General features: G+C 36.9%; 1 protein-coding gene and 1 long non-coding RNA gene across 2 annotated transcripts in view; both read right to left on the bottom strand.

Moving 5' to 3' along the window:
* COL25A1 (collagen type XXV alpha 1 chain) overlaps nucleotides 1-6,125 on the bottom strand; it is a 547,679-nt gene extending 541,554 nt beyond the window's left edge. Inside the window, exons 1-2 of the mRNA XM_051965978.1 lie at nucleotides 5,042-6,125; nucleotides 3,913-3,982 (exon numbers count right to left, since the gene is read on the bottom strand). Coding sequence (XP_051821938.1) covers nucleotides 3,913-3,982; nucleotides 5,042-5,335 — 364 coding nt within the window. The 5' untranslated portion in view covers nucleotides 5,336-6,125. The remainder of the gene's footprint in view (nucleotides 1-3,912; nucleotides 3,983-5,041) is intronic.
* Nucleotides 6,126-9,110: 2,985 nt separating this feature from the next.
* LOC127540288 (uncharacterized) lies at nucleotides 9,111-14,538 on the bottom strand. The gene is made up of 2 exons (XR_007948116.1): nucleotides 14,356-14,538; nucleotides 9,111-11,385 (listed from the first exon to the last, which is right to left on the bottom strand). It is a non-coding gene; the product is annotated as an uncharacterized LOC127540288 (long non-coding RNA).
* Nucleotides 14,539-19,812: the final 5,274 nt, after the last annotated feature.

Genomic DNA, 19,812 nt, shown 5'->3' with positions numbered 1-19,812 from the left:
AATAAATATTTATCAAATTAATAAATGCTATAAGCATGGAAGTAGATGTTTAATGAATGCTTATTGACTTGACTACATGATCTTGAGCAACATCCCTGGCCTCAGCATCTTCATCTGTGAAATAAGGAATTGAATTAATTGCCTTCTGAGGTCCCTTCCAGATCTAAACCCATTAACCTGTTAATCATCTTGAGCATAATGTATGTATTAAAAAACCATCATTAGGTTATCCCTTACTATATTCTCCCAAGTCTAAAATCCTTCTCTAAGACAAAAATCTCAACTTCATTTTGGGATTTTAAGAAACAGGCAGGACATGTAGAAAAGCCAGAAAGGAAAGTCGGAAGAAAAGAAGAGAAGGTAGACAGAGGAAAATAAGGGAGGAAAGAAGGAAACAAAGAAACAAAGAAAAAAAAAAAACATTCACAGTGCCTAGAGAAAATAAACCCTCTGACAGAAAACATAATTATTTTGTATTATTGTATCATCAGGGCCCAGTAGAGTACCTTATACATAGTAGTTGATTAGTAAATATTTGTCAAATTTAATCAAGTCTGGGACTTGAATATTTGATTCTAGTGATAGGGGGAAAGTATTGGAATATATGGTATTTTCATTTCCACATAAAAGGGGAATTTAGGACTGTTTATATTAAATATTTGAGAGTTTTAGGGAGTTAACCTCTGAAAGTCTACAAGAGCTCAGTTCAAATCATGAAGATCTAAATTCAAGTCCAGCCAATGTCAAGTATGACCCTGTACAAATTATTTAACTTCTCAATGTCTCTGGTAATTCTAAGGCTCATAAATTGCAGAAGAACTGCCCAACTCCCTTGGAAACGAAATAAGATGGAGTGGGGATGAGAGAGAATAAATATTGCCTATACCAACAAACTCACAAGAGGATAGACAAAAAGAGGAAAGTAATTCTTACTGAGTCTGATCATTGCTATACTATTAATTTCAAATAAAAGCAAGTTACCCTTCATCACAAACCAAGTTATCTCTATCAACAGTACATAAATGAAATTATACTATTTTTCTTTAAAACAAAAAAAGAAATATCAGTAATTTCTAAGGACTCACTGATGAAAGGAGGAAAAAAGGTCATCAAGTCTAACTCCTTAAATTTTTTAATAGAAACTGAGACTGAGAATTCAAATGACTTCTTGTTATAGAGTACTAATTGTGGCAGTGACTAATCATAATATTCATGGTGACTAGATGTCACTAGAATAAAGACTAGATTCCAGGTTTCCTGACACCACACCATTAAAACCTACTTCCTCATGTTTGCTTGCACTTTTGTTTTTTTTTTTTTTTTCCCCCCTCAGGTTATTTTTACCTTCTTTCTAAATCCCATCTTTCCTGTGCAACAAGATAATTGTATAAATATGTATGCATATATTGTATTTAACATGTATAGGACTACCTGCCATCTAGGGAAAGGGTGGGGGGAAGGAGGGGAAAAGTTGGAACAGAAGGTTTTGCAAGAGTCAATGCTGAAAAATTGTATATGTTTTGTATATAAAAAGCTATAATAAAAAATAAAATTAAAAAAAAAAAACCTACTTCTTCTCCTGTCTAGTTTTTCTGTTCAAGTGAAAACATCAATGATGGAGTTATTTCCAGGAAAGGCATAGAAAGGCCTGTGCTCCAAATGGTGTTTAGGCAGCTGGCTAGCTGCCAGCCTGCTGATGCCAGAGGTCCTTATCAGCTGGCACAGCAATGCCTTCCTGGCACTGCACCTGGTGAATGCATACTTCACACAGAACATTATAGAATGCTGCACCAAAGTCCAGAAGAGGAATTCTTGCAGCTGTAGCAAGGAACCAATTTGCACACTTCTATGAGGTTTAAGTTCTGCAGATACCAACCCATGGAAGCCGACTGCCTTTCCATGGCTCAGCTTCTGCTAAATCAAAAATTCTGCTAAACAGAGCTTTAGTTTGTTTGGGTTTTGTTTTTTTTTTTTTTTTTTTTTTAAGCAAGCATTTGGTGGTATACAGAGGAGAGAATAGTTATTCCTGAGCTTAAGAAAGTCAACGAGAAAATAAGTCAGATAGTTAAGCTACTCCTTTTATAAATCAGATGTGATGTCTGGAAAGAAGGACAGATTTATACCTTTCAAGTTTAAAGTTCTTGAGAACCACTGTTGTTTCATGACCAACCCCTAAATGTGCCTAGCTAACTAACTAGTCTCATTCATTCTTGATCTAGTAGTTAGTTGCCAATTAGGCAAAAATACTTTAGAGATTGATTTTGACATCCACAAGGAAATAACGTTCTATGTATTCAAAAGAAAATTCCAACTAATGGCACCCTTAGTTGGGGAAGGTCCTATAAATATTTGTTCTTCTGCAGTGTTTTTGTCTGTAAATTACACCTTGTCAACCTGGAAGGTCTCAGCCCTCTTGTACAAATTCTGATGGGCTTGAAGACTTTTAAAAACAATTACAAATGAATGCAAATAAAATAACACTAATTTCTGTCAGTCCAGAGTTCTTTGTTTGTTTGACTACTGGGTTAAGGTCAGGAACTCCTATCATATACTCCAATACAGAGATATTGGGGAGTGATAACCCAGTCAATGGGCAACCAGAGCTAGATCCAAATGATCTGGAAAGCATCTCTTTTTAATCCTCTTATCCAACCTATTCTTCATGAATCATAATTAATATTTACCAGTTTTCCTGAGTTACATCTCAGCATGTCTTTATGTTGATATTTCATTCTATCTTTAGATCAAAATCCAGAAATCTAAAAAATACTAAAATACCATTTATCTCTTATAAGAAATGTTAATTATAACAAAAATGCACATTGTCTATCAGTGTTTGAATTCCAAGTCTGGCTGTATTTTGGGATTTGTTTTGTTTATTTGTTTGTTGTTTTAACTTGATAGAGAATAGCTCCATTCTGATTTTACAACTTAAGTCTGTTTGATGTAGTATATTGGAATGTGTAGGTCCAGATGTTTGCCTCCCAAATATGTTCAGGTAAAAAGTGATGTAATGTGGAGCTTCTAGTGGCAGCAAGGAAGCAAAACTAAGAAAATTGGCAATGAATGGCAAGCACAAAGTAGAGGTCCTTTTTTCTAGTAAATGAATGATGTATGCAGAAATATTTATGGCAGCTCTATTTTGTAGTGACTAGAAACTGGAAAGCAAATGGATACCCATCAATTGGAGAATGGATGAATAAATTATGGCATAAGAATGTTATGGAATATTATTGTTTTGTAAGAATATTATTGTCTCTGTAGGGAACAGAGGAGTTACAGACACAAAAAACCAGAAAGTTATAGGAGAATGACATCAACCTCTAAAACACCTCTTAGCCATGTATTTGAAAAGCAGTGGCTTTTAATGGGAAGCCAAAAAAAAAAAAAAAAAAAAAACTAATCTCTACTAATCTTCTGTATGATTGAATGTAGAAACAGGAAAATGTTAATAACAACCAAAAAAAAAAAAAAAAGGGTGGAAACTGAGGAAAGGTAACCTAACTGTAATAACCCTAACAAAATGGAAAAGAAATGGAAAACTGTTGATTTATCTTTAGCAGATGATAAATAAGGAATCTTGAAAAAAAAACTATATTCTATTTTCACTAGAGGTACCAAAACTAGTTAATGCATTTGAAAACTCTTTCATTCTGAATATCAATGGAATTCATATCTGTGCATTTTGCCTATATTTACCTTGAAGATTATTTTTATCTGCTCTGCTTTCTCACAGTGAACATATGTATAACACTACCTCTATGGCTTTGATTATCTTAACTAGGATATATTCATTTTAAACTACTGGTTCTGGATTCTTGATCATTATTAACATTAAAGTTACAGTTTATACACATGAGTTTTCTTTTATCTTCTGATACAAAGAAAAGATTATTAAATAGTTTCATTTACCTGCTGGACAGTTACACTCTAGAGGTGATTCTCTGACGATTCTTACTTTAGCCAAATGCTCATAGGATCTCTGGGGGGGGAAAGAAGAGGTATTAACAATAGCTTAACAGTTCTTTTATGAATAGAATTATTTGGCCGCCTTTGGGCTTAAGGAGGATTTGCCTCTATTTGATAGTATGCATCATGACTAACAGTTAACTTCTGTACTTGGATTTCTGTCAAGAGTTAACAGTAATCCAGCCCTAAAAAAAGAAAATGACAATTGAAATGTTATCAAAGCTGCTGGACTTGTATAATGTGAATCCTATCCACTTCCCCTACATCAAGCATGTACAATCCACAGAACCTGGCACCAAGATACAGTTCTCTGTGCAAAATATATGAAGAAATAGTCTTTTCCAACTGAAAGTCAATTACTTGGAGGTGTTTAGCAGCAAATTCTGAGGACTAAAATTTACTGGATTGCAGAGAACAAGCCCAAATCCCAAAAAACCTTCCAACAATGTTCTGAAACCAACCTCAACTATAGTAACCATAACCTGGAACTTATTTTTCCTTCCAAATATCAACTCTAAGGCTTCTGCAGTCACAAAACTCCCCAGTAGTAGGACCCTTAAAACAACACACACACACACACGCATACACACACACACACACACACCTTTCTTTGCTTTTTCTTTAAGAGCACTAAGCATAACACATTTTGGCATATTTTATGATTAATCATGAGGAAATTTCCTTTTTTAAAGGAGAAATGGAAGAAGAGCAAGAAGAGGGGAAATGGAGAAAATTTCCTAGACTAGATTATCATTGGAGTGTACAGATATAATCTCTGAATGGATTCCAATGGATTTGGGAAAAGAGAAACGCATTCTAGTTTGAATGACTAAATCAAAAGGCAAGAGCCAACCATGGGCACTTTCAGACTTCCCTCCCACGCTCAGCCATGAATACATCAGCTCTGGTGACTGAATGAACCACAGATACTTTATATACATAACGTTACACACTGAGATTTCTAAACTAGGTCTTGCCTATACAGACACATGAACATGCTACATGCTAGCTGGAGCTGGGTGTACACCCTGGAACATGTTACATCCCCGTACCACCGAGGTTTCCACCACACCTGAGACAGAAGTCGTTCTATTTTTTCTTGCATCACTGCTTCCATTTGATCCAATGAAGCCGGCAGAAGCTGATAAGGAAGTTCCCCTTTGGCTGCCTCGATGGCCGAAATCCTTGTTTGTAGGTCGTTGGTTTTCACCCCCAGGTACAGGCAGGCAATCATACACATCAAGGACAGCACAATTGGCAGTAGGGAGCAGGGGGCTACAATCCTGAGGCAGCGCTGTCCCGGAGAGGAGCTGGGTTTTTCGGCCCCATCATGTTCTCCCTTCACTATTTGGTTCTTCCCCAGCATGATGGTGGGGATTTTTGTCTTGTCTGATTTTTCACTCCGGCCTTCACGAGTAATTTGAAAATATAAGAACAAAAATAAAATACAAAGGGAAAGGATGGATTCCACCAAAGTTCAGATCGAGTTTGCAGTGCTAGTTTGCTGAACCACAGAGGTGGGGAGAGGAGAATAAATGGTCCTCAGCTCAGATTGTCTCAGAGCCCAGAAACTGCATCCTTTTCCTAGCTCACCCCACCCAGCAATGAGCCAAAAGCACCCTCAGCCCCGGCAGGAGAGGGCTGTGGTGGGAGGAAAAATTCTAAAGGACACCAAGTCCCACAGGACTTCTTGATCCACTCTAAGTACCCCTTGGCCAAAATGTCCCGAGAGTGGCCAGCAGCGTAGATGGCCACCAAGGACTGCAGGAGTCCCTGCGCCTGGCGAGCAAGGATTGCCCAAAAGAGACCCGGCTTTAGCTCGCATCCGATGTTGACCAGTCCGACCTGTTGCGAGACTTTTTCCCAATTTTTATTAATAATTAGCTTTTTTGGTGTTTTCAACACACGCTGGGCTGTGTGTTTTCCTAAGCTGATTCAGCTCAAAGCAAAAAAGAAGAGGAAAAAAAAGTGAAGAGGGGGGTAGTGGGAGAGGATGCAAAAGAAGTCAAATAAAATCAGGGTAGCAAAAAGAAGAAGGTAGATAGGGAAAGAACGGTAATGACCTTCCCAAAACAAACACCAGTCTTAGACTGAAGGAACTACTACCCGAGTGTATCTGCAGCAATCTGCGTGTAAGCCTTAAATATCCTTCAGAGTGTTTGTATGTGTGTGTGTGTGTGTGTGTGTGTGTCTGTGTCTGTGTCTGTGTGTGCGCGTGTGCGTATGTGTATTGTGCGAGTATGCGCGCGCGCTAGAACCACAGAACGCCCCTCCTTCACTAAACTCTCTCTATACAGTAGTACCCCAGCAGTGGCCGCTGCCGCCGCCGTGCTGCTGCTGCTGCAGTTGCGGCTACTCGCTAACTCCCATTCTAACTCTCCAGCTGCGGAACCTCCATTATTAGCATAATTTATTCACCTTTGCCTGGTGTCCCCGCCCATATCCCAAATCCCACCCCGCTCCAGCCCAAGAAACCTCCCAGAAGGCGTACTACAGAAAGGCGGCGGTCAGTTTATTAGCATAATGTATGCAAATACACAAAATCTCAGGAAGATTGGAGAAGAATTTAAGAGAGCAGTCTCACCCCAAAAAGAAATTTCCTTCACTCACTCATATACTCTCTCTCAGTTGGTAGGTGCTCTGAGGAATGGAAAACAGCAAAAAGAGACCAGAAGAATTGGCTGGGCTCTGGAAGAATTGGACTGAGTGAGGGTGTTAGGAACTTCGGCTTCCAAGACTCAGCATAGGGGGCAACTTGGTTTATCATCGCGAACAAATGGGTGATAATATCCTAAAGGAAAAGTGATCTAGCTTTCTTCATTTTTACTTCTGACTTTCAAATAAGGCTGATCTTTCCCTCCTCTTCCACCTCTTTTTTCTCCTCTCCCATTCTCCTGCCTTTTTCTCTTCTCCTCTCCATTTCTTCCTCTCCCTTCTTCATCCTCCTCCCTCTTCCTATCTAGTCCTCTTCCCCCTTTCTCCTTTCACTTCCCCAATTGGTTTCCTTTTCCCCTCTTCTTCCTCTCCCTATCCCATTCATTTTTTTTTTCCTCCCCTGCTCTCCCTTATGTTGAGACACATATTTCTGGAAGTCACGGAATCAGTTTGCCCCTCAGCCAAGGTCTCTTGATAAAGGAAGCAAAGTCTGGGAGGTTTTGTTCTCGTCTCTACCAGGTTTCCCCTTTATGTAGCAGACGCTGATTGACTTTTTTCTTATCCTGGCTGCTTTTTGTTGTGCTAATGTATTTTCCTGATTCACTTTTTTTGTGCAGCTGGGGAGGTGGGGGGTGGAGGAACTAGGAGGGATGAATTGGAAAAGAAAACTTCTTGTTCTCACTATCTGACTCTTTTCATGTAATCTGGAGCAAATTAGGATCCTGAAGAGGAATTCTTGAAAGCTGATGACAAATTGTCTGGCGGTAACATTCTCCCTCTCAACAAACTCTTCCCCAAAAATGAATTGGGGAGGGGAGGGAGAGAATTTCTCTTCTACTATTGCTCTTCCTTTTTCTCCTCACTTCCTTCCCTATCACTCCTCAACCCCATCAGAAATTCCCTATATTAGTTCACCTCATAGTTTTTACTCACAAATTCAATCATCAAAAAACATTTTATTTCCCCTAGCCTTCCATATGCATAAATGGATTCAGCTGAACCATACAAAAGAGCTATAATAAAAGGAGGAAAGGGAAAATGGAGATTGGATGACCCCAGAAATTAAAGTAACATGGAAAGGGACAATTTATTAAATTTTATTAATGAAATAACAACATGCAATTTAGCAGAAATAATTCTCAATTCCTATTTAATTTTCAATCAATGGGGAAAGGAAGTATGTTTTTCTGAGATCTGTGGATTTTTCTGTATATTGGAGGAAAAAGTCTTTGAGATAAGGTATCATCTTTTCTGTTTTTGATTATCCCTCCTTGACTTAGGTTATCCAGAAAACATGCTATAAAACAAGTTAGAAAGGCCATGTTAACATACCTATAAATTAAGTTAAATAACAGAATTTGCTCAAAAGAAAAGCAAGAAAAAAACTAAGGGTGTTTAGGTCTTGATTCCTTTGTGGACTTTGTAGAATCAGTAACCATTGCTTTGGAATAATAACATGATATCAATATTATCTCACCCATATTCCAGAATTTCACCTGTGACTTGAGGATGAATTATTGACTGGTCCTGAGACAGACTGATCCCTGGGAAGTTTAAGTCTTATATTGGAATGAAATGATACACCAATTGGTAATTCAACAGTTAATAAAAGGAGACTTACATAATTATAACATAGAAAGTGTACTCAATAAATTTGAGTATAGCTCCCTTCATTTCCCTAAAGAGGGGTGTATGGTGACCTGCAGCTTTGAAGTATCTGCCAAATCCATGGGGCTTCTACTCCATTTGTGCAGGCCTTTTTATGCTTTCATGCCAGTCCTATGGACATAGCATAAGACTCATTGAAGGAGATCTTATATGACCTGTCCCACAGAGTGTTCTCACATTCCAGTCAGGCTGCCCACAACTTAGCCCACTTTGTGTCCTTATCAGTTACCCTGAGGTACCCAGTTACTAAATAATTTCTGGCAAGAGAAGGAGCCAGATTGTCATAGGCAGGGATTTACTAGTCTACAAAGGACACAGAGTGTCAAGACATGTATTGGAAATGTCATTCTCTGACAGTTACATCCTGTTTGTGAAGAGCCCTGACAAATAAGAGACATAGGCAAATGTGAGCTTAAATGTACCATTCCCATTTAGCAACAGATGCCTCTGGTGCCCTAATGGTCGTGCTAGGAAGACTAATGTGCTAATATATTTTCCTGATTCACTATTTTGTGCAGCTGGGGAGGTGGAGGGTGGAGAAACTGGGAGGGATAAATTGGAAAAGAAAACTTCTTGGTCTTACTATCTGACTCTTTTCATGTAATCTGGAGCAAATCATGCATCACCCAACTAATAATAGGAAACTCTGAATTAAGGGTAATTGTATAACCTGCATCATCTGTTTAGTAATAACTAGTGTAATAGGCAAAGGAAAGGCAAACAAATTCTTTTTTCTGAAAAGTATTTTTTTTTTCTGAAAAGTGGTGTGAGGGATGTAGAAGACCCTTACCCAAAATAACTACTCAGAGATCGCTCAGTAGAAGGCAGAAAAGTTGTTTATTGAAAAACCTCCGGAGGATGAGCCGTCCCATCGCAAGATAAGCTCGCGGTAGGAGGGCTAAAGAAGTAGTAAAGATACATAGCTTTTATACAAGAAATTACATCACAAGTAAGAGAGCATTGAAAGGGGAGGGGGAGGCATCTAATTGGTTGTTGCTATTTGGGGAGATTGGAATGGAAGGTTTCTGTTTCCCTGAAATCTCCTGATTTCTGGGAAACAAAGGCAGGCCTTCAGGCTTAATCAAGCAGACAGTGGTCCAGCTAATAGACTAAATATTGATAAATGTCAAATACCAATAAATGTCATCAGTTCAGGTTAAGTAAATATGTTTCTAGCTGGCCAAGGCTCAAGTAGATATGAGCCTGCACATATACAGGTCATAGGGGAAACACAGAAATAATAAAATACAGAAAAAGAATTCATACATTCCTGTAAGTTCTTCACCTTTTCTATTCCCCACAGCTCCCCCCTTCTAACATTTAAATGATTTTTATCATATTTCTATGAAGAACTTACACACTGTTCAAAATCAGTTAGTATATCTATATATACATTGTTTATCAAGTTCACAATCAAGATCATCCCTCTTTAATACATTCCAGTCTTTTCTCTGAAGAATCATCATTTTAATAGCATTTTCTGTATGCAATATTTTGATAGGGACCACTGAACTATTCTGGTTACTAATGTAATTATACAGGATAGACATAGCAGCAACAGGATAATACCATTGACTGCAATAAGTTCATACCATAAAAATTGCTTCCACCAACTATCTTAGAAACAGTTATCACAGAACAGATTGGCATTTGGCAAACATAAAAATACAAAGATAAATAAAGATGACAATCTAGGGAAACTGAGGCACAACATTACACACTCTTCTTCTGAATATTTGAATTATTGAATTACCTCCCTAAGATACCTGGGAGGTCTCAGCACCATAATTTTGACCAATCCAATGTGAGGCAAATAAATCAAAATGAAACTAGAAAATGCAAGGACTTATGGCAAGGACAAGTCTCTTCCTGACAACCCCAGAGTTATCAGCAGTACAAAGGCCCTCATCTCAGTCAGAGAATCCAGTTTGAGATGGACAGTTCACTGTGTTAGGGAGTCTGCAGTCATTTGTGCACTTAACTCAGCTTCTGCTTATAGAGGGAGTAGCAGGGCTTGAGACAGTCATGCTGCCCATTCAGAGGGGCAACCCACTCCAGGGGAGAAGGGTGAGGCTTAGTGTAGCTCCACCTGTCCCCACCCAGGGGACAGACAGGGCTGCTACTAGAATACAGATTTCTGAGCAGAGCTATCAGAGCATGCACAGTTAGAACATGAAGGCAGGCAAACCCCAAACTTTAGAGGCTTGATCTCAAAAGGGCAATGTTATTAAAAATGCTGAGGTACCAGTTAAGAAACTGAAGTTACAGGGCTGGAGATTGCCAGTCCCAAGACAAGTGTCTTTATCTTAGAGATTTCTTTAAAACAGAATAGTTCCCAAAACTGAGTCTGCCAGGGCAATTCCACAGAATAAGGGGTTTCAAAGCTAAAACATAGTAAAAACAAAAAGGATTGTTTAAGGACTTCCAATTCAATCTGAACTGGTGGTCTAGGGGGTGGGGCAGAAGTACGTAAGGCAAAAGTGAAAGAAAACTAAGGGTTCCCACTCTTTTAGGTATTTTGAGAAAAATCCACCAGTTTCCCTAGTTCCCTATATCTTCCTCTCCTTTTTTTTTCTCATGGAAAGGAATCATCCAAAAAAATAATAATAATAATAATAAATAGTCAAATAACCATCCACATATAAATCCCAAGAGTGAATTAAAGTTCCTACATACATAACAGTCTAGTACAGGAGGAGTTTCCTAAAATCAATCAAATCAAATCAAATCAAATACCTTAAACAATTACATATTCTGAAGTGAACATAGATATTATAAACATTTTATAGCTTCCTTAACAGCAATAGTTACCATTTTTAATAATTTCCATCCCAAATCTTAAACACACAGTAATGTTTGCATTTTTTTTCTAACTCTAGTAATAGAATTGTAATTTTAACAATAATTCATCAACCACTTTCCCACTTCCCCCATATCAGTCCAAATTACATCAGGAGCACTGGCGATGGTCTCGATCTTAGCTGCTTCAGGCTGAGAAGTGGGTGAAGGTGCTCAATCCATGCAAGGGTGTGGGTGTGGTGTCAATCTAAGCTTCAGATGGGCCGATCCATGTCTCAGAAGAGATTCAATAATCTGTAATTTGACCAAAATCTAGAACAAAAAAACTAAATCTAACAAAGTTAGAACAGTCTGGACCTGCAACAACATGTGGGGAGGCCAGTATAGATTGGCCAGCAGTTCCTGTGTGAAGGAATAAGCTTGCTTCACAGGATAGGCAGACAGCTATAGTTCCAATAAATAGCAGTTAGGTTTCACAGACCATTGTAAATTGTCCTCTTATCATTTAAAAAAAAACATTTTAAAAATAAAACACAAATATCCTGTAACAGACAGATGACCAGGCTAAATACTTATTTGCCTAAGTATTTAGGCTATAAAGATTACATATAACCAGATTGGAAACAGCAAGGTATGACATATTTGAATTACATTAACAGTTCTTATTAACTATTGTTCTGATCATAGAAATCAGTCACAGGAGGAAAAAATGCAAGAACATAACTATAACATAATATAAGCAGTTAAAACTCAATCTTCAGCACACTGAAGAGTGGAGCTTTAAAACTTCCAAATAGCATTAATTACAAGCCCAAAGAATTTTGTCTTCAAAGTTTCAAATAAATCTCAGTTATTTACCATGACCTTATATCAATAACAGTAAGAAATTTATCCCAGAAAATTCACACAATTCTTATATACCCAAGTAGATGTTGCATCTTGAATAAATTTAATATACCAATCATTTTGCTTTTAAAATACCCAATATACAGAAAAATCCCAAACTACATATGGTTCACAACAAAAACATTTTCAAAAGGAAGAAGGCAAAAACTATTATCCTTAAAGTCCCATTTCAGATAATTGGCATCAATACAGTTAATTAAAACTTCCTATTTTCACATAAAAAGAATCTGAAAAGTTCTTGAAAACATCAATTAAACTTTTTGAAATAACCCTTTCAAACTATATACCACATTTCTGATCATATTCTTTAATATTCATAACCATTATGTATCTAAAGAAACAAATATTCAATCAGTTAACATCTTGTAAGAGCAATTTGTCTCTTTAAATAACCATTTGTTTTCTTCAGCCAAAGGAACCAAGCGGCTGCCGCTTTCCACTGCTGCTCGCTTTCTCTCCTCCCACAAAAACACATCCCTTCTCACAGCCATCTCTCTGTGACTACCCTTTCCAACCAGTTCCTTCTTTTTCCCACTGACGACTTCTTGAAATCATTTGTTTCTACTAATCAATCCTTCTTAAATTACCTTCATTCTCCTATCCCATCTCTCTGTCTCTCTCTCTTCCCAATGCTTACTTGCTCAAAATTTATTACATACTTTAAACACTCCTAAACCAAAAATCCTTCCGACTAGATGCTCTATTTAAACTATTAATTGCTTTTGTAAATCAATCTCTTTTCCCTTGTCTTTAAATCATCTTTTTTTAAACTTTAAACTTCAAGATTCACAATTAATTTTGAATCAAATTTCATAAAACTTATAATATAGTTTACAAATTACTCAATACTTTTAAAAAGCAACATACCATTTAAGTAGGGAGATACAAACACAAGCTCCCCCTAAGGTAAGCTACTGGCATTTTGTTTAATAACCTATATTTCAATTTGAAGTCCAACCAAATAATAAAAAAAAAAAAAAGTTTTTCTCTTCAGTTGTAAAGGCCACAATATTCGAAAAATTCTTAAGATTTTATACTCAGAATAAATCTAACATGTGTAAGGCAACAGTAAATTATTTCCCCCAATTTTAATTTTATTTCAATTTCAAAATTATAGTACCTCTTTAAAATATAGTAAATTCCCAAAACTCTTAATCAAATATTGCAAACAATTACCCAGTTTAGTCTTCTTAAACTTTCTGTTCTCTAATTCCATGAAGGCAAATTTACTAATAATGATTTTTCTTTCTTTTCCTGCAAATTTTTTCTTTAGAAGTATGCCTAGTTTTCCCACAGGTCCAACAGGTCATTACGCCCCTGTGTTCAACTATTTACCTCTCTGACTCTATTTTTATTCCTCCCTTCCAATATCTGCAGTTTCTTATTTCTGATCTTAAATTTTCCAATCTTAACACACACACTAATTTAAAGTTATTTTAAAATTAACCAGTACTTCAGTTTGTGAAATTTCCTAAAATTTACCTAGATACTTTATTCCCATGTCTTTTCTTTAGTAACCAGGAAAGAGTTAAGCACCAATCCATGCTTTACCTTGAGAATTCTTTCCTCTGGCTGAGTCCTGATAACAGGCTCTTTGTTTACAGGAGCGATAGCCACTGTTCTTCTATTTTTCTCAAAACTTTCCAAACTTTCAATCTATGTTTTTATTTTTCCCCCTTCTTTCCCTCTTCCCGCAAAGCCACTGCCAGAGACAGAGGGAGAGAGAGAAAAATGATTTTCTTTTCTTGAGAAGCCCAAAACTAGTTCCCAAATTCTAAGACCAATACATTCTGAGCCACTCTGAAAGAATTACTACTCTGATTGAATTCCAGTTCCCACAATTCAGCCTGATATTTTTCTCTAAGCCTGTAACACAGAGCTGAATTCTTATCTCTTATGAGCTTTCTAACTTTTAACACAGAACAAAGGCAATGCAAAGCAGACATACACACAGACATTCACAAAACTCTATTTTCACCTTTTACATACAGATTTAAGTCTGATATACCCAAATAATCCTGGGATATACATCCTCCCAGTTTTCTTCCCTTGTATATCTGGGAAGTTCATTCCAGTCTTGAATTTCCTAGCTAACGTCCTGATACAAATTTTTGGACTGCTTCTATACCACCCTGGACCCGATCCAGGTGTTGGCGGAGGCCCTATGTTACCCTCACGCCCAGGCGGAGGCCCTATGTTACCCTCACGCCCCCACAGCCACCCGAGAGCTTCCTTAGGAAAAGTCCTTTATCGTTGGGGTTAACAGCAGTCCACACCAAAAATAAATTTAAGAGGGCTAATCCCTCAGGGTCTCCCTCGACCCAGCCAATAAACCCCCAGACTTCCCAAGAGCTTTACCTCGAGAACATATGTTTCTTTTCAGGCTGCAAATGCCGGCCATCAGGACTCTACTTCTTTCAATCTTCAATTCTGCGTTCCACTGAGTATTCCTGCTTCGGGTCGTTGTCTAAGAGGGGAGGGAGGCTGCTCACCCAGAGCCAGAGACCATGGAGAAAACTACTCCGTGGGCGCCTGTCCCTGTTCGGGTGCACATAGCCATCTCCCCCAAAGACCCCATCCCGGACGAGCCCCCATCTGTGAGGGATGTAGAAGACCCTTACCCAAAATAACTACTCAGAGATCGCTCAGTAGAAGGCAGAAAAGTTGTTTATTGAAAAACCTCCGGAGGATGAGCCGTCCCATCGCAAGATAAGCTCGCGGTAGGAGGGCTAAAGAAGTAGTAAAGATACATAGCTTTTATACAAGAAATTACATCACAAGTAAGAGAGCATTGAAAGGGGAGGGGGAGGCATCTAATTGGTTGTTGCTATTTGGGGAGATTGGAATGGAAGGTTTCTGTTTCCCTGAAATCTCCTGATTTCTGGGAAACAAAGGCAGGCCTTCAGGCTTAATCAAGCAGACAGTGGTCCAGCTAATAGACTAAATATTGATAAATGTCAAATACCAATAAATGTCATCAGTTCAGGTTAAGTAAATATGTTTCTAGCTGGCCAAGGCTCAAGTAGATATGAGCCTGCACATATACAGGTCATAGGGGAAACACAGAAATAATAAAATACAGAAAAAGAATTCATACATTCCTGTAAGTTCTTCACCTTTTCTATTCCCCACAGTGGTATAGAAGTGGCTGCTTTGAGGTGACTCAGAGTGCTGGATCTGGCATTAGGAAGACCTGACCCATCTCAGACATTTAATAGATATATCACCTTGACAATTCACTAAAACTCTGCCCCAGTTTCTTCTACTGTAAAATGGGAATAATAATAACAGCATCTATGGCTCAGGGTTATTGCAAAATTAAATCAGATAGTTTTTATTAAAAAGTGTTTAGCACAATGCCTGCCACATAGTAAACACTATATAGAAATTTATTCCTTTACTTTCCCCTTGCAGCTCCAAAAGTCCCCACCCCTCACCATATACCAGCTAAAGGTTTTACTTACCCAAAAAAAAAAAAATCCCAAAACTAAAAACAAAACCACAACATGGACTTCAAAAGAACAAAAAGACCCAGGAAAAACTGCTAGGTGAACCATTTTAAGTCTTTCTAGGCTATAGCTTATCCTAGGCTCCATTCAAAAAAAAGTAGACTTGTGGGTAACTCAAAAATTGGGGCTATCAGCATACTCAAGAAAGAAATGCTTATTCTTTTTTTTTTAAGTTTTTTACTTATAAAACATATGCATAATTTTTCAACATGAACCCTTGCAAAACCTTGTGTTCCAAATTTTCCCCTTCTTCCCCCCATCTCCTCCCTAAATGGCAGGTAATCCAATACATGCTAAATATGTTAAAATATATGTTAAATCCAATATGTGTATACATATTTACACAATTATCTTGCTCCACAAGAAAAATTGGATCAAGAAGGGAAAAAAAACTAAGAAAACAAAATGCAAGCAAACAACAGAAAGAGTGAAAATGCTATGTTGTAGTCCATATTCACTTCCCACAGTCTTCTCTCTGGGTATAGATGGCCTTCTTCATCACAAGATTATTGGAACTGATCTGAATCATCTCATTGTTGGAAAGAGCCAACTCATCATATAGTTGCCCTGTATAATGATCTCCTGGTTCTGCTCATTTCACTTAGCATCAGTTCATCTAAGTCTCCCCAAGTCTCTTTAAAATCATCCTGCTGATTGTTTCTTATTGAACATTAATGGGAATGCTTATTCTTCTCTTCCCTATTTTTTTTTTCCTGAGGCAATTGGGGTTAAGTGACTTGCTTGGAAGTGTTAAGTGAAGTATTAAGAGTCTGAGGTTCCAGATTTGAACTCAGGTCCTTCTGACTTTAGGACTGATGCTCTATCCACTACACTACCTAGCTGCCCTGTGTATTCTTAAGTCAAAAATCCATTAAGCACTTGGCCTTCCTTTTTAAATAGTGAATAAGCATATATCAATAGCTTATTCTAAATTATGTTCAAAATTAACTGTTCTCATTCACTGTACTCCTTCAAACTTGACTCAATCAGTTCCGTGGATTTTCTTTAGTGTGATTTCCAATCCTCTTTCCCTCATATGTGTTATTATCTATCTAATCAAAGGTTTTTAAACACTGTGGCCTTGTCCATTTTAGTCAACATTTTTTTCATCTATATAATATAACAGTTCCATGAAGAAGGAAAGCCTCTTTTAGATCATTGCTTAAAGAACAAAATAAGTCAGTATGAGTTTGGTAGTCCTAAGAAAAGACATTCTTCCCAGGTGACAGCAAAGTGTTTCTGATTAATATCAATCTCTAATATTGAGAAAAAAAATTCTGGTGACATTGATAATACTATTCCACTTACCCTGGGCCTGAAGTACCTGATCCACCACAGCTGCAGAAACAGCTGCAGCAATGGGCATGACATCTTGTTCAGCTCTCTGGAATCTACTATAAGTCTTGACATATTATCTTCCTTCCTCACAGGCCACCCAGGGTTGTTGTAAAGAAAACTAGTATAACAAAATTCTCCAGCCTCCTTCATCTATATCGCTAAAGAAGGCATATCTTTCACGTCCCTAAAGACCCAGTATTGTTTGGCATTAACTACATGGGATGAATTTAACAATATTAAGGGCTTCTATTTAACCTTTCTATAAGTTACATAGAAGTTACTGAAAGATGCTTATAGAGTTACAAATTCCTTCATGATACTTCTTCTCTAGTGATATCTCCCAATTCTTTGGGGATGAAAGTCTACCTTTCTCCTCCCTTTCTGGAAGAAATCATTCAGAGGTTGAGAGAGGGTGGAGTGAAGTAATAGGATAAGCACCCTACTTTCTTTCCTCTCATTCTTGGAAGTCTCATCTATATTTCTTCTCAATCTCATATCTTATGAGTTAGCTAGATGGGACAGGAGAGACTTCCAGGATTAGAATCAAGACCTAAGTTCAAATCCAGACTCAGATACTTCCTAGCTATGTGACTCTAGACAAGTTTTTTAACCTCTGTTTACCTCAGTTTCCTCAAGTGCAAAATGAGATAATAGTTTCTATCTCTCAGAGCTGTTGTGAGGATCAAATGAGATAACAAGTATAATGTACTTTGCATAGTGCCTGGCACATGGTAAGTGCTAAGTTAATTATTTTTTCCTCTAGTTTTTCCATTGTTGCATAAATTCCATTCTACAATGACTGGACATAATATATATGTGTCACCAATAAAATAGCAAAATATTCCTTCCAGTGTAATCAATTTTATTTCCTATCTGTTCTCATCAGATGTTACAACTCTTCTCTTAATCTGGGAAATAGAATAGAAACTAATTTTTATCAGTAGAGATAACTTGAACATATACAAAAATGAATACAAAATCATTTTGATGGGGAAGTCACTAAGCAGCTATGAAAAAAAAAAACTAAAGTTTTAAGGGGATTTGGATCCAAATATTGATATCTAAAACTAAATCAATTGTCTCAAATGCAAATCCTATGACTTTTCCCCTGTGGAGATCTCACTTAAAAGGCTAAGTTTTATGATAATATTCCTGTTTTATAAATCACATTTAAATTAGATTCTGGAATATAAGGAATTATTTTAAATGATTTAAAATAAAAAAATTCATTATCACTAAGATGGAAAGAATATTAGGATAATAATGATTTGCTACTCTATAGCTACAAGTATAGTTTTAATACCATAATGTTGGTGATAAGCCTAGCATTAGAGTTCAATGAATGTGCACAGCCCAGAGTTTTTCCAGGATCAGTTTCTTATTAAATCGACCCCAAAGATAATTTACTCATATCCTTCTCCAAAATTTAAATCATTTTCACTGTAAAAGAAATCAAGGAAGCTCCTAGTTCTAACCTCCTTTTTCAGTTTTCTATGAAATCAAACTTCCTCGCTGATTTCTACTTTTTCCGAAGTGCAGAGGAAGGATAAGTATATTTAACATGGAAAGTTTATATGCTCATTCATTCAGAGGTTATTCAACAAGCATGTTGAGCATCTACATAATACAACACACTGCATAAAGAGACACAAAATAGAAGAGACCACAAAAGAGCTTAAAATTCAGTTAATAAACAGGTGGTGAATGTTCAGGCAGTGAAATTCATAAAATTGTAGTGACAACATCATTAATGGCATTTTAAATATTCAGAAATGATAATTTCCAGTAGTAAGGAAGACTATTTTAAGCCCAACTGGCACTGAATTAAAAGTTACCATGATAGATCCTACATGGGACTATGATGGCATGGCAGAAAGTCCCAAAACTCAAAGAATGTAAACTTGATGCTGTAGGGAGATAGGTTGAATTATATAAATGCTTATTAAGTTTGATATACAATATATCTTGTCTCCTGATTTAGTACAATGTACTGGCTTGAATCTCTATTCCTACAACTGAGTTTCCTGTACCTCTTGGGAGCAGCTTATTGACACAATGGATAGAGTTTTGAGTCCAAAGTCAGGAAGATCTGAATTCAAATCCAGTTAAACATTTACTAGCTATGTGACAACCAGATTCTCCAAGGGAAAAAATAGAGCAAGTAATTACTTGGACATGTAATTTAATCTCTGTCTCATTTTCTTCAACTGTAAAAATGAGAATAACAATAGCACCTACCGCTAAGGATTGTTGTAAGGATCAAATGAGATGATATTTGTGAAGCTTGCCATAATGTCTAACACATATAGTGGTAACTATATAAATGCTAGCTATTTATATGAATAATAGGCATTGGTTATTATTAACTTAGCCTTCTGAACACTGGCAATACAAGAAAATCCTGGTCTTCTAGTTTATGCTTGTATGAATTCTAATGTAGAATCCTCCTCCCTTACTGGATGGTGACTGGCCCCATATCTACCCTGGTCTTTGATCACTGTTCTTTCATGGATCTTTCCCTAGAAAAGATAAATATAGTGGTCTCAAACCAGGAGTATGCTGAAGAACATTCAGTCTTGTGAAGGCTAATTGTTAAATTTTAAGTATAAACATTTATATACACCTTGGAAATGAGCAAACTCTACAAATCAGTGTTTATTTTATTATGTTGCTGATTTTCTAAACTTAAGAAAACAATGGAAAAAATGTTAGATGTCAAATGTAGGCTAAACTAAAAGTGTGCTGTGTACACATTTTTGTACTTTCTTTCCCCCGATAACCTGGTTAAATATTTATTAGCACACCTCCCTTTTATCTATGTTATAACTTAATGAACAAAAAAACTCATTTTATATATAAAATATAATAATAATAATAATAGCTAGCATTTGTATAGTACTTTTAGGTTTGAAAAGTGTTTTACAGTATTTAGATTCTCACAACAATCTTTAGAGGTAGATATTATTAT

Source organism: Antechinus flavipes, chromosome 6 (assembly GCF_016432865.1).
Source record: "Antechinus flavipes isolate AdamAnt ecotype Samford, QLD, Australia chromosome 6, AdamAnt_v2, whole genome shotgun sequence".
Taxonomy (NCBI): domain Eukaryota; kingdom Metazoa; phylum Chordata; class Mammalia; order Dasyuromorphia; family Dasyuridae; genus Antechinus; species Antechinus flavipes.
Note: the sequence above shows the minus strand (reverse complement) of the source record. Positions and strands in the feature narration are given on the sequence as shown.